General features: G+C 42.2%; 1 protein-coding gene across 11 annotated transcripts in view; it reads left to right on the forward strand.

The window, feature by feature from the left end:
• The window catches only part of LOC134339494 (adhesion G protein-coupled receptor L1-like), a 666,897-nt gene that overhangs the window by 623,546 nt on the left and 28,545 nt on the right, over positions 1-14,806 (forward strand). For 7 of the 11 annotated variants that reach the window (XM_063036065.1, XM_063036054.1, XM_063036056.1 and 4 more), the window contains one exon: positions 6,261-6,287. The exons of the other annotated variants lie outside the window; for them this stretch is intronic. In XM_063036065.1, coding sequence (XP_062892135.1) covers positions 6,261-6,287 — 27 coding nt within the window. The remainder of the gene's footprint in view (positions 1-6,260; positions 6,288-14,806) is intronic. 11 annotated transcript variants of the gene reach the window in all.

Genomic DNA, 14,806 nt, shown 5'->3' on the forward strand with positions numbered 1-14,806 from the left:
AGTCACACTTATTCCACCCCCCCCCCATCCTTAATTGTTCCAACAAACAGGGACATCTCCAAGGGCATAGCCACATAATGCACTGGAGTCACTAAATGGGAGTGGGTGGATGAAGTAAGAAGAATCCCCAAGACACCAGTGAACAAGTTGGGCATTTACAGTAAGCTATTTTCAAGTCGGTCATGAAACATAGAAACATAGAAAATAGGTGCAGGAGTAGGCCATTCGGCCCTTCAAGCCCGCACCGCCATTCAGTACGATCATGGCTGATCATCCAACTCAGAACTCTGTACCTGCCTTCTCTCCATACCCCCTGATCCCTTTAGCCACAAGGGCCTTATCTAAGTCCCTCATACAGCTTTAACATCATACAGAATTTTAACATCATACAGTTTGAACTCTAAAATAGCAAGTTGTAGATTTCTTTATACAAGAAAAAGGTGTTAACATCCTATATAAGGTTGTTCAGTAATTATTCATTAATAATTATAGAATTTGAAATCATTCTACCTTTGAGCCAGTGCCCTGACTGCTAAGCTGCCTTTTTACATGATAACCCCATCACCCCAGCTGTGGGCCTCCCTGGTTGTGTGTGTGATTGAGGTTTTTAGGGAAGTGTATTTGGGGTTAACTTGTCCTCATGCTTCAAGTGCTTCTGTGAAGGTTGAACTGGTTTGTGGTGAAAAAGTAAATTGGAAAGAAAAGTTATTTTTTTTCAAAAAGCCTTAAAGAGTGCATTGGCAAGAAGCCCCAGGTTTGAGCTGCTTATGTGCAATCTAACATTTCACTCAACGCAGTTACTGCTGACTATAAATATTTCACTATCTTCTGTGCTAAATGTGTCTGTGTAACCCAATGGCCCTTTGCATTTGTAGGCAATGGGAAATCACTAAAAACCACTAAGAATGAAACATCACCGAAAGAGATGATTCCACATAGCATGCCTCTCCCATTCATTCCATTCCCATAATTCTGTAAATTGGTCCTTTTCAGGATATCTACCCCATTTCCTTAGAAAATTCTAATTCAGTCTGTTTGTGCCTCCTTTAGAAGCAGTGCATCCCACCTAATAACACATTGTTTGAAAATCTTGTTTTCTTTTTCATTTATCTCTGGGTATTGAACCTCTTGCCAGTAGAAACAATTTTTCCCTTATTGCCACTTCAAAAACCCAATCATCATTTTGAACATCTCAATTAAAACTGCCCTGAGCAGTTCCTTTTCTTGGAGAACAATGTTAGATTAACCTCATGAGTGCATAAATTTTAATGCAGAGTTGTGATAGGGACTCAGTTGCAAGCAGGTTGATTTTAGCAGCAACAATGTTTAGATATTTGAAGTATTTCACTCATTTATTCTTCTGAATTCCAGTGAGTAGAGGCACTGAGCCATCAAGCTCTTCTCATATAACAAGCATTTCAATCCCGAAATCATTTTCATGAACCTCCTTTGAACCCTCTCCAATGTCAGCACATCCCTTCTTAGATAAGGGATCTGAAACTGCTCACAATACTCTGTGAGTCCATTTGAAATGAATGCTTACATCGCATTTGGCTTCCTCACCAATGACTCAAACTGCAAATTAAACTTTAGGGAATCCTGCACAAAGACCTTGCACCTCAGATCTTTGAATTTTCTCTCCATTTAGAAAATAGTCTACCCTTTTATTTCTTCTACCAAAGTGCATGACCATACAGTTCCCAACACTGTGTTCCATCTGCCACTTTGCCCATTCTTCTAATCTGTTTAAGTACCTCTGTAGCCTCCCTACTTCCTCAAAACTACCTGCCCCTCCAGCTATCTTTGTATCGTCCGCAAACTTGGCTACAGAGCAATCAATTCCATCATCCTAGTTATTGACATGTAATGTTAAAAGAAGCGGCCTTAACACCAACCCCTGCAGAACACCACTGGTCACTGACAGCCAACCAGCTCCCGTTATTCCCACTCTTTGCCTTCTGCCAATCAGCCAATGTTCTATCCATGTTTGTATTTTTCCTGTAATACCATAGGCTTTTATCATGTTAAGCAACCTCATATGTGGCACCTTGTCAAAGTTTCTGAAAATCTAAGTATCAAGTGGAGCAGACACTGGCTACAAGGTTTCAGTTTGAATTCATAGTTCAGAAATTAGAGCTTCAACTTGAAAGAATAGAGTTAACATGATCAAACCACACATCCAAAATTAGTCTTTAGTGAAATTAGTGTTCCCTATCAAACAAGTGAACTGCTGTAGTCGATGATATCACCATTAGTAATGAGGTTGGTCCAATATTTCAACAAAAATAGGAAGGTTACCTCATTTGTTGAAGTCGGGCATTTTTCTGTCCCTTATATAATTAAAACATTTTAAATAAATGTTGCTTTGCATCATTTTAATTTTTGTATTAAGAGCTAGACATGGGTAGCACAGGTTAGATAGAAAGTGAAGCTGCTGTAACACCAGCCCATCAGACATAACTACACATATACAGCATAATTCTACCTTCCTACCTTCCATTAGATATTGCCTAGAGGCAGATACCCCATGAATTAGAGAGAAGATAAAGCTTCCTCAACCCTGAACTATCGAAAACTTCCAGCCCAAGTATAGCCAGTGTAGACCCAGAGTAAAGTTCCTTTATGCTGTCACATCACACTCTCCTGGGACAGGTGAAGTACAAATTAGACATAGAGGGTAACATTGATCCCTTTTTTCACATGATAGCTTTCCAATTGTGCTTTGGTAGCATTTTCATTTCCAACTTCGGATCATCTGGAATGTCTGGAATTACTCCGGCACTTTGTACATGTTCCTCTTTTGGACAGCACTCCCTGAAAATGGAACAGGTGCCACAAAAGACAAAGCACATATTCAGTCTTCTCTGGTCATTGTGTCTCAGACTGTAGAAAACTGAAAGGGAGAAGACATGTGCTGACATTGGAAAGGGTTGGAAAGGGGTTCATGAAAATGATTCCAAGATCGAAAGGCTTGTCATAGGAAGAGCGTTTGTTGGCTCTGGGCCTCTACTCACTGAAATTCGGAAGAATGAGGGGTGACCTCATTGAAACTTATCGAATGTTGAAAGGCCTCGATAGAGTAGGTGGGGAGAGGATACCTCCTATGGTGGGAGAGTCTAAGACCAGAGGACACAGCCTCATAATAGAGGGGATCCTTTTAGGACAGAGGTGAAGAGGAATTTCTTCAGCCAGAGAATGGTGAATCTGTGGATTTTGTTGCTACAGGCAGCTGTAGAGGCCAAATCATTGGGTATATTTAAGGCACAGTTTGATAGATTCTGACTACAAACGAGAAAATCTGCAGATGCTGGAAATCGGAGCAGCACACACAAAATGGTGGAGGAGCTCACCAGGCCAGGCAGTATCTAGGAAACCTAGATGCTGCCTGGCCTGCTGAGTTCCTCCAGCATTTTGTGTAGATTCTTGATTAATCAGGGCACGAAGGGATACAGGGAGAAGGCAGGAGATTGAGGCTGAGAGGGGAGAAATGGATCAGCCATGATGAAATGGCAGAACAAGCTTGCTGGACCAAATGGCCTAATTCTGCTCCTATATCTTGTGATCTGCTGGTCTCTTAAGTCTGAGTACCAGCAAGCTCACTGCACCACAGGAAATTGTGTGTCTCCAACAGCTGTGAACTTCAGTTGTCCATCCTGTGGCTTCTATTTTCATCAGGGACATTATAACTGGTGGACTGTCAGCTGAAAATGATCAAAGCCCAAGATCATATTATTTCTCAAACATCATTCTCAGCCAGGTTCCAATAAACCTTTATAAATCACTGCACATCTCATGTATGAGTACCACATTTTGGGGGTATGTTGCAGCCTCAAAGGCAACATTGAGGAGATTTGCTCAGCTGATAACAATGATACATGTCTTGAGTTACATGGTCATGTGGTGGTTGTTCTCCAAGGAGAGTAGATTAAGGAGGTTTTAGGACCACTTAAAGAGAGCCAAAAATGATGAAAGATCACAGTATTTTGCACAACAAGTTGCTGTGATCTGGAATACACTATGTAAGCAGGTGCTGGAAGTCGATACGATGATAACTTCCATAGGGGAACTTTAGTGAATATTTATCAGTCCATGAGAAAGACCAAGTGAGAGAGGCAAATTGCAAAGGTCTCTAAATGAGTCAATGTGTTAACAGTGAGCCAAATAGCTTCCAGCTGCAATTTCAGAGTAGGTATCTTCTCCCATATCCTGCATAGCTCTATAATGTGCACAAAGATATTATATTTTAGCCTGACTCTTGATAAGCAACGTTTGCTTCCAGTCCCCAACCAATGTTACTCTCTGCCAATGTCAAGGAACCAAACAAGACATGTAAAATCTGTACTCCACTCAATCCAGAAGGATTCTGTTCCAGAGACTTTATTTGAGACTTTGGGCAGCACAGTAGCATAGTGGTTAGCACAACATAGTACCAGCGTCCCATGTTCAATTCCCACTGCTGCCTGTATGGAACTTGTACCCTCCGTCAATGGCCGCGTGGGTTTCCTCTGGGTGCTCCGGTTTCCTCCCACAGTCCAAAGACCTACCAGTTGGTAGGCTAATTGGTCATTGTAAATTGTCCCACGATTAGGCTAAGGTTAAATCGGGGGGGATGCTGGGTGGCATGACTCGAAGGACCGAAATGGCATATTCCATGCTGTATCTCAAAATAAAACAAAGAAAGGAAAGAAGATTCCTTCTCATGTATCCCCAGAAGGGTTGGATATTTCTTGTACTTTGCATCCTGGCACCTCCACAAAGTTGTGCATCTTGAAAACTGAATTACAGGCTCTGGAAGGATATAATTGCACTGAGAGGATGAGGGGCTAATCAAGCCAGGGACATCAAAATTTAGCTGTATTGTCTGCCCGCATTCACTTTGTAAATTCTGACACAGTTCCTAGAGTACTTCCTCATGGAAAAATACATCAGCTGTCCATAACCCACATGTACAGCCAGTCCCATGCTCATACAAGGTCATCCTCGGGATGTAATACCAGCTACCCTCATCACAGCACACACAGCTATTCCTCTTCCAGGCACAGAACGTAGAACATCACAGCACAAGAACTGGCTTTTCTGTCCACCATGTCTGTGCCGACCAAGATGCTAATTTAAGCTAATCCCATCTGCCCATTAATGGTCTATATCCCTCCATTCCCTGACTGCTCACATACCTGTCTAAGTGCCTCATAAATGTTGCTATCATATCTGCTTCTACCACTTACCTTGGCTTCACATTCCAGGTACTACCATTATCTCTGAAAATATCTTGCCTCACAAATCTTCTTTAACCTTTTCCCCTCTCATCTTAAAGCTTTGCTCTCTAGTATTTGACATTTCTATGCACCTGGGGAAAAGACTGACCAGCTACCCTCTCTATGCCTTGTATAATTTTGTATATTTCCATCATATCATCTCCTCAGTCTCTGACACTTGAGTGAAAACAATCCAAGTCCAATTATGTCAGGATATATTTGGAGTCGTGTTAACAGTTCTAAAATTAATACTCTAAATCAGTGTTTTTATGTACTTCTTGAAAATGTTTTAGCGGAACTGGAAGTTTGTTGGTGTTAGGAAAGATTGAGCAGGAATGAGGGAGGGGGTGATCTGATCAAGGTTCATTGAACTCTGGAAGGGTTTGATAGACTGCACATGATGATGCATGTATATAGAGAAAAGAAACTTCTTGAACCAGAGAATGTGCAACTCTGCCATAGGGAGCAGTTTAGAGAATTAGCCCAGTATTGTGGAAGAGAATGTCAGATTATACTACAAGGGAGACATAAAGACAGAAACGAAAAGAGTTGTTGGAGCGTTTTATGAAGAGCAGCATGCATATGAGCAGAAAAATCAGCTTCAATGCAGTAATGTCTAGCCATTTGATCATCAGTCTCTCCAATAGATGATCTTCATTTGTACTTGAGAGAAAGGAGCCCTTAGGACCAAGTACTAATTCCAGAGGTACAAATTTGCCCCAAATATGCAGAAATAATGCATTCACATCTTCCAGTAATGCAAGTGCCATTGCCAACAATATAGACACTAATTGAAGGTGTCACACCCTTTGAATACTCCTGCAACTTTCTTCATCATAAGGAAGAGTTACTCCTGATAGAGTTTGCCAGAGATGGCCATAATGCAGCAGGTGTTTCATGCTGTCCAACTAAACTTGGGTTACACAGAGTCATTGTACAAGTGTTGATATGATTTCCTGCCAATGGTGCCTGTTCTAATGGAACCTCTTTTCTTTGCTTCTGTAGATATGAGGACGACAAACCATTTCTGAAGTAAGATCTAGTGTTACAGTATCAAACCTAGAGCAATCGATGCTCACCTGTTGTCTAATGCTCTCAATCCTCTTCCCCTCCCCATGTAATATTGATGATGTGGGATTAATTATGGGCCTAATGTACAAGTTACAATGGCCCTATAGAATAAGAATATACTGAATGACCACAGCAGATATATTGCAACTAGCTCTTCCCCGTGCTTTAGAAAGGATATTAAGTTCTTAAAGTGGCCACAAAAGAGAGCATTTCCAGGAATGATTGGCTTCTGTAAATGGAGTACTGCAGTTATCAAGGAGATTAGGTATATGCAAGATGAAGAGGGAGAGGAAACCGTGAAGGCAAGATTCTGTAGAGAGCTTCAGAATCATGTTTTTGGTCAAGTAGATGGGGTGGAATTGTATCCATTTTAGGAATGGGGTGGGGGGGGGCGTTTATTGATCAGAGAAATCAGATTCAAATAATTGCCAAAGGAAGCAGGGATGGTGATGAGACACTGTGATTCAGAATGGACTCCTGGAAAGGGCAGTTACGTCACATTTGATCATAACTTTTGAAAAGGGATAGGTTAAATAACTAAAAAAAGGAAAGGTTTGGAGAAGTAGCAGGAAAGTGAAACTTATTTATCTTATGTAAGAACAAGATGATCTGTATTGTGATTCTGTAGTGCTATGTCACCCAATTCCTACTCCAGATACTGCAGTACAAGAGGAAAGGGCAGAGGGTAAGAACTGACCTTTCCAAGGTAAAAAGATGAGCTAAGCCTTGAGGCAATACTGTCATCCACCCTGTTATGTTATCACAATCATCACTGTGACCTCATAACAGTGACCTTGAATTTCAGAGGACAGGAACTGGAGTGTGTGACTGTCCCTTCCCTGACACTACTAATGAGCCCCTGAAACCTTCCGTCATGTCAGGATCCACATTGTGCTCAAGGGTCTGCTTGGATTCTGAAACAATCTTCTGTTCAAAGTGTAAACATAAAGAAATAAAGTAAATGAATATTGGGTTGCTGCATGAATAACAAAATACTTAGCCAGTCTGAAATCTACTAGAGAGTTGGTATGGATCAGTTGTCTTGGGCATGCAGGACCTGTCAACCTGTAAGTGATGCATATGTACCACAAGATTTAATTTCAGAGACAGCACAGTAGCATACTGGTTAGCAATACACTACAGTACCAGCAACCTGGGTTCAATTCCTGGTGACCGCATGGATCTCCTCCAAGTTCTCCAATTTCTTCACACAGTCCAAAGACGTACCAGCTGATAGGTTAACTGGTCATTGTAAGATTGGCTTGTGATTCGGCTTAATTTCAGTCGGGAGTTGCTGGGTGGTGCAGCTTGAAGGGCCGATTCCGCACTGTATCTCAATAAATAAATAAATGATTCCTAGAAGTTGCTGCTGACTAGGTGCATGGTTGGCCAATGAGAACTTTGTTTGAGAGCTGGTAAACATCATGTACTTTGGATATCATCCGTCGCTGCACGGGCTCCACACTCTGAAAGGCTTTTCCTTCAAATGTTTCGTCAACACACAAAGGATATCGAGAAGTTCAGCTCCGAGAAGCAACAGAGGTCAGAAGCCTGGTAGTTCAGTAAGGTTTCGGGTCAGGAGATCAGTAAAGGTGATAGATGGGAATTCACAGGATACTTGAACTGGCATTGTGGTTTTGGTGTGAGTGCTAGGATGGTCTACCCTTAGTGAGTTGGGGGTGTGGGTAGTCTGTCTGGACGATTAGTTCAATAGTTCAGTGGTCCTGTAGTGGTTGGACATTTGGCTGAGTGGAAATGGTGCAATTGGTTAGGTAGAAGATTGGCTGTTGGGATGGTTAGAGGTTGTATTATGTGTCTTGATCAAGGTGAAAATGAACGATGAGCTGAGAGACTGTTGGTTTTTCCCAGTTGCAGCTTCTAGAAGTAGAAATTATGGTCTCGCGATGATTGGTTGCCACTTTTAGACAGTGGCGTGGAGAAATTCCTTCTCTCAGGAGCATTGCAAACCTTAAGAATTCCCTGCCTCAGAGGACTGTGGATACATTCAAGATCAGGACTGATTAAGTTCATGCATCTCCAAAAATATATCAGTATTTAGTACCTCAAGACCAAGACGGATATATTTTTGGAGATGAAGGAACTTAATGTTAGGGATAAGCGTGATCTTATTGATTGGAGAGGTCACCACAGGCTACTTGACCTACTGCAGTTCATTCTTTCCCAGCTCAGTTGTGACCAGGCTGAAGGGCAGAATGAAATGCTGACGTTGTGAAAGGACAACTCTGTTACAGTACGCCGCCAGTCATCCCTGAAAAACAAAAACAGGTTAGAACATAGAAACATAGAAAACCTACAGCACAATACAGGCCCTTCGGCCCACAGAATTGTGCCGAGCATATCCCTACCTTAGAAACTACTAGGCTTACCTATAGCCCTCTATTTCACTAAGCTCCATGTACCTATCCAAAAGTCTCTTAAAAGACCTTATCGTATCCACCTCCGCCACCGTTGCCGGCAGCCCATTCCACACACTCACCACTCTCTGAGTAAAAAACTTACCCCTGCCATCTCCTCTGTATCTACTCCCCAGCACCTTAAACCTGTGTCCTCTTGTGGCAGCCATTTCAGCCCTGGGAAAAAGCCTCTGACTATCCACTCGATCGATGCCTCTCATCATCTTATACGCCTCTATCAGGTCACCTCTCATCCTCGGTCGCTCCAAGGAGAAAAGGCCGAGTTCACTCAACCTATTCTCATAAGGCATGCTCCCCAATCCAGGCAACATCCTTGTAGATCTCCTCTGCACCCTTTCTATGGCTTCCACATCCTTCCTGGAGTGAGGCGACCAGAACTGAGCACAGTACTGCAAGTGGGGTCTGATCAGGGTCATATATAGCTGCAACATTATCCCTCGTCTCCTAAATTCAATTTAGGTTATTTGGCTGGATTATATAACTGATCCCATGTGAAACTGAAGGACCAAGAATCGCAAAGCAAACTGCTTAGAACCTGTTCTTTCTTTACACAAGGGTGCACTTGTGTAGAACAATGCAGTAAAGATTCACCAGATGAGTTCTTGGATGATCAGTCCCTGTATGAGCCGACAAGAATGCTTCCTCAGGCTAAGGCCCACAGTCTTAGAATGAGGATAATGCATCCAAAGCTGAGATGAGAAGTTTATTCATGTGACAAATCTTTGGGATTCTCTGTCCCAGAGAACTGTGGAGAACTAGTCTTTAAATTAATTCAAAAGAGATATTGATAAGTGCCTGGAGACGCCAGAGACTGAATTTACTAGGATCTGTAGCAACAATCAGCTGCAGGAATTCAGTGGGTCAAGGCATCTGTTAGGGAGTTGGGGGTGGTTGTTGCAGGGGTGGAATTGTTAACATTTCAGATCGAAACTCTGCATCAGAACTGAAAATGGGGAGGGAAAGTAGTGTAAAGAGGAGAAGCTCAGGAGTGAGACAGCTCAGCAGGTGATAGGTGGACCAAGGAGGGACGAAGCATAATGAGCAGGATGATCTAGGTAGGGTTGGAAAGGGGTGGAGGTGGGAGACTGAGGCAGGAGGATGATGGATGGAGACAGGAAAAGAAAGAGAAGATAGAGTTGGGTGGAGAAGAGAAGATGGAGACAGCTGGCAGGGTAATAAACTACTAGTGCTGTGATCCGATAGGTCAGTTAGGTGATAATGAGAACCATTAGGGGGAGAGGTGAAGGGCAGATGGAACTAGAACCAGATGGGAGAGATGGTGGGTGTGGTGGCTGGTAGATGGATGAAAACAGGAGGGGGTAGGGGAAATAGGTGAAAATGGGTGATAGGGGTTGGAGAGGGTGTGGATGAAAGGAGATAAAAAATTGGGAACTGGAGGAAAATTAGTACTAAGGGAAAATAGTAGTATGGGGAATGGTGCTGAAGTCAACCATATGGAGGAGTGAGTTGAAAGACAGATGACTTGCTTCTGTAATCTTTTCTTATGTTCAATGAACCCCAATGTTCACAGCACCCATGTAATGAGTGTGGGCCCAGTATTTTGTTCCATATCTTTCCTCAGGATGTGGGATCATTGGCATATTTGGAATGCGGTGCTCATGTCCAGAAGCCCTGGGGAGGGTGGGAGTGATCCAACTCACACCATTGCCGTCTGTGCGCTGAAGGTGTTCCCATAGTGCTGCTACGTGTGGTGTGTGGCCGTGAGGGAATGAACCAGCATGATGCACAACTTGGAGGTGATATTATAATGTGCAAGTATTGGGATAAGGTTATGCCATTTCATGCCCTGTGCAACTGGAATTCTTCTGTTTTCATGTGCAGTTAATATATGAATGCAAATGTACTTGTTCATTACGCCTGATAAAGGCGGGCAGATTCTATCAGTGATAGAAGAGCGAGTCAGTGTATATCTAACATCTCAGCTATATACTGCTCTATCAAAAACACCATCCATCTAACCTAGCTAATGCTTCCTTGTTAGGTTGATAGATTAATTCTTCACTCTATGGCAATATTTTAGTCTGCAGAACTAGATCTAAGCACGTCTCTTGGCAAAACAGGATTATTTGTATTAAAATTTAGATTGGCAGTTATTACTTCACTCCAACATCAGTTTTCTTTCACTGCTTTTAGAATGTCAGCAAAGCTGCCTTGTAATACTTCCACGGTATTCCCGTCTCAGCTCAACTGCTGTAACACTCACCTGTGGCTTTGTTAGCTGGAGACTCGGCTATTTCATTCTGATCTGTTATCCATCTATCACCCTCACTACTAGCTTTGCTCCATAAGCCCCTTCCACCTTTCTATCTCTCCACAATTTGCTGCATTAACCTTTCATTCTTGACTGAGCTTTCTGTCACCTACTTTTATATTACGGTGTGACAGTGTGGGATACTGTTTGATAATGCTCCCATGCATGAGAAAGTTCTACCCAATTAAAGTTGCCATCTCAATAAAAGTTTTTTTTTGGAAAAGACTAAACACATTTGCTGGTGTATATGAGACATTTTTGCTTTCTGTCCATTGATTTCGAGAAGTTAGGGTTGTCCAATCCAACAATAAAAACTGCTCTCTCTATTGGTGGCCATAATTTTATACCTACCTACCTATCAGAGGAAGTGCTCCCTTGTTCACTGGGCCATTCCTCTCCATGTAGCCACTCCATCAGGATTATTGAATCCGTCTGGACTCAAGCCTTTCCTTTGCTGTTGAAGGTGTATTGAGGAGCTATAACAGCCAATGAGGCTGTATATCCAGAGGTGGCAAGCTGTTTTGTCCATTTTCTGCAGCAGCTCTGGCTCAGTTTGTTATGCTGTCAGCCTCTGTGTGCTGAAATTAGCTTTGCTTTGCATTTTAGCAAAGGATTTATGTCATCAAATCACTATTTATGCAACACCAACATCACTGCCTAGAAGGAAACACTAGAGACTATAGACAGGGGAATCAAGAGCAACACGTAATATTCTGGAGGAACTCAGTAAGTCAGGAAGTGTCTAGGGAGGGAAATGGACAGTCGACATTTTGGGTCCCTTCAAATGGACTCCAACATGTCCTACTCAACTCAACTTTGACCTGCTGAGTTCCTCTAGCAACTTGTGACAGTGTCTAAAAATTGGATTGGGCCACCTGGAATAAATATTAGGATCAGAGGCACATCTACTGATGATATTTATTATGCAACACAAGTTTCAGGCCCCTTTGACATAAATTAATTCTCAAAGATCCGGACAATATCTGCTATGGAACAGTCTTGGAAGAAGTAGGAATACAACATGTACTCAACAGGAATTCTGCAGATGCTGGAAATTCAAGCAACACACATCAAAGTTGCTGGTGAACGCAGCAGGCCAGGCAGCATCTCTAGGAAGAGGTACAGTCGACATTTCAGGCCGAGACCCTTCGTCCTGACACGTCGACTGTACCTCTTCCCGGAGATGCTGCCTGGCCTGCTGCGTTCACCAGCAACTTTGATGTGTGTTGGTTGATACAACATGTACTGTTCTTGTTTTACTCGCAGTTTTAGGAGTATTTTGTTGGGCGAGCCCACAAGACAACTTCAGAACTTCTTGCAGGATGCTCACACACCTCCCATAATCTACAGATGGTGCCGAACTGGGAGTGTTTGATGCCAAGTTTAACTGTTGAGTTACTATCCCAACAGTTGCCTCAGTGGGAACACTGCCAGAAATACTTTTCAACTGGAGGCTTGGCTATAGGCATCATCGGTGACTCAATCATTGAGACAGGAGCAATGGAAATGTCCATCAGCAAGGATTCCAATGGCAGCAAGTCTTCAGAATTGATGCATCATGCCTCGGCCTCTACAATTTTGCAGGATTAATTTTCCAGAAGGTATAGCAACAGAGATGACCTTGTGGAGGTGAAGGCTTCATTGACACTCAACCTCCTGATAACTAACCATTGCATTAGACTAGCCAGTCACAAGGCTCTGCCATATATCTGACTACTGATCAGAGAAGTCACCAGTGTTCTGTGCTCGTAGAAGAACAGCTTTGATTTCAGTGTTCCACTGGGCACGAGATTCCTAGACATGCAGGCAGCTATTGGCTGTATCACATGGCTTGAATAATCCACATTTAGGGTTTCCATTCCCTAAAAGTTCAGATGAGAAGTACTTTGAGATAGTGAACACCATGCTGTCAGCAGACAAGCAGCGGATGGACGATATGACAATGTTCAAACCGGTCCACCGTTATTGCAAATAGACATATGCTGGCATGGAGTGAAGATTGATCATCTCAGAAAAAGCAGAGTAAACAAGCCAAAGTCAAGTTTATTGTCATGGGCACAATTGCATTTATACACAGGTAAAACTTGCAACAGTATCATAGGCAATAGCATCATGGCAGTAGTATTCGCAAGGAAAATGCATTAAACATAAATTATGCAAAACTTACAAGAAGGAACACAAAACACGCCATGTCGCGTAGCAGTTAGCACAATACTATTGCAGCTCAGGGCGTTCTGGAATTTGGAATACAATTCTGGCACCGTTCTGTAAGGAGTCCCCATTGGGAAGCATAAGTTTTTCCCTAGTGGTCCGGTTTCCTCACACAATCCAAAGACATACTGAGTACGTTAATTGGTCACTGTAAAGTGTCCCATGGTCAGGGTTGTGGGGCGGTGGCAGGCTCGAAGGCAGGAAAGGTCTACTGTGTACTGTATCACTAAGTAAATAAATAAAACCAAAAAAAAAATTCATTTTAGTTCAAAGTGGTCAAAGCATTGTTAAGCAAGTGGTTTAAAGTTGTGCAGAATGGTTCGGTGGCCATAATATCATTAACCTAATGGTTTAAGATTGTGCAGTTGGTTGTCCCTGATGGTAGGGACAGATATGCTCATGATGTATTCAGCTGAGTCCATTCTCTGTTTTCTTCTGTTCTTTTCTCAGGCAGTATTGGTGTAACTAGTCAAGTGCCCAAGGATCAGTTCTTGATCCTCAATAATTTACTGTTTATATTAATGGCCTGGATGAGAAGGAAAAATGTAAGGTATTCAAGTTTGCCAATGACATGGAAATGCATCACTGTGCATAAGCCTTAGGCACCCTGGATTTTTATATGGTTTCAGATGGTATAGCCTCCACAGAGCCCCGATCTCAACATCATTGAGGCTGTCTGGGATTACCTGGACAGACAGAAGCAAGTGAGACAGCCAAGGTCTGCAGAAGAACAGTGGCAAGTTCTCCAAGATGCTTGGAACAATCTGCTAGCGATTTACTTATAAGACAGCACAACATTGTATCTTAGAGAACTGATGCAGATTTAAAGGCAAAAGGGTGGTCACTAAATAATGATTTTATTTCTTTTTTTTTACTGTTTACTGCTCTTCATAGTATTTTTTTGATAATGAGAAAGTTTTCATTAATTTTGAAAATATCTTTGCTTTACAAAATTTTTTTACATATGCCCAAGGCATTTGCACATTACTGTAGGTGGGAAGGCGTGTTACGGTCAGGATGCCAGGATCCTGCAATTGCATAAGTGAGATGGCAGAAGTCTGGCAAATGGAGTTCATGTGGAAAAGTGAAGTCAGACACTTTGGTAAGAGGAATGTAAAACAAGATTATTAAAAGAGAAAGTTGCAGATACGCAAGGTATGGAGGGATGGAGGTGTTCTTGTTCACATATCACAGAATGTTAGCGAGCAGGTACAGTAAGTATGATGGGACTATTGATCTTTACTGTAATAATGTTGGAGTCTCAAAAGGGGGAAGTATTGTTCGAACTGTACAGGTTGTTGGTAGGGTAAGAGCTGGTGTACTACAGATTGTGTTGGTCCACTTATTTAAGAAAGGAAATACTAGCATTGGAGGTAGTACAGAAGAGATTTACTGATGTAATTCCTGTGATGTGAGGTTTATCCTATCACAAGCAGCCAAGGAAATTAGATCTATTTTCTTCAAAGTTTAGAAGAGTAAATAATGACTGTTTTGAAACATCTAAGATCTAGAGTGAACATAACAGGGTAGATTCAAAGATTCAAGATTCAAAATTCAAAAAA

This window comes from Mobula hypostoma, chromosome 29 (assembly GCF_963921235.1).
Source record: "Mobula hypostoma chromosome 29, sMobHyp1.1, whole genome shotgun sequence".
Classification (NCBI taxonomy): Eukaryota; Metazoa; Chordata; class Chondrichthyes; order Myliobatiformes; family Myliobatidae; genus Mobula; species Mobula hypostoma.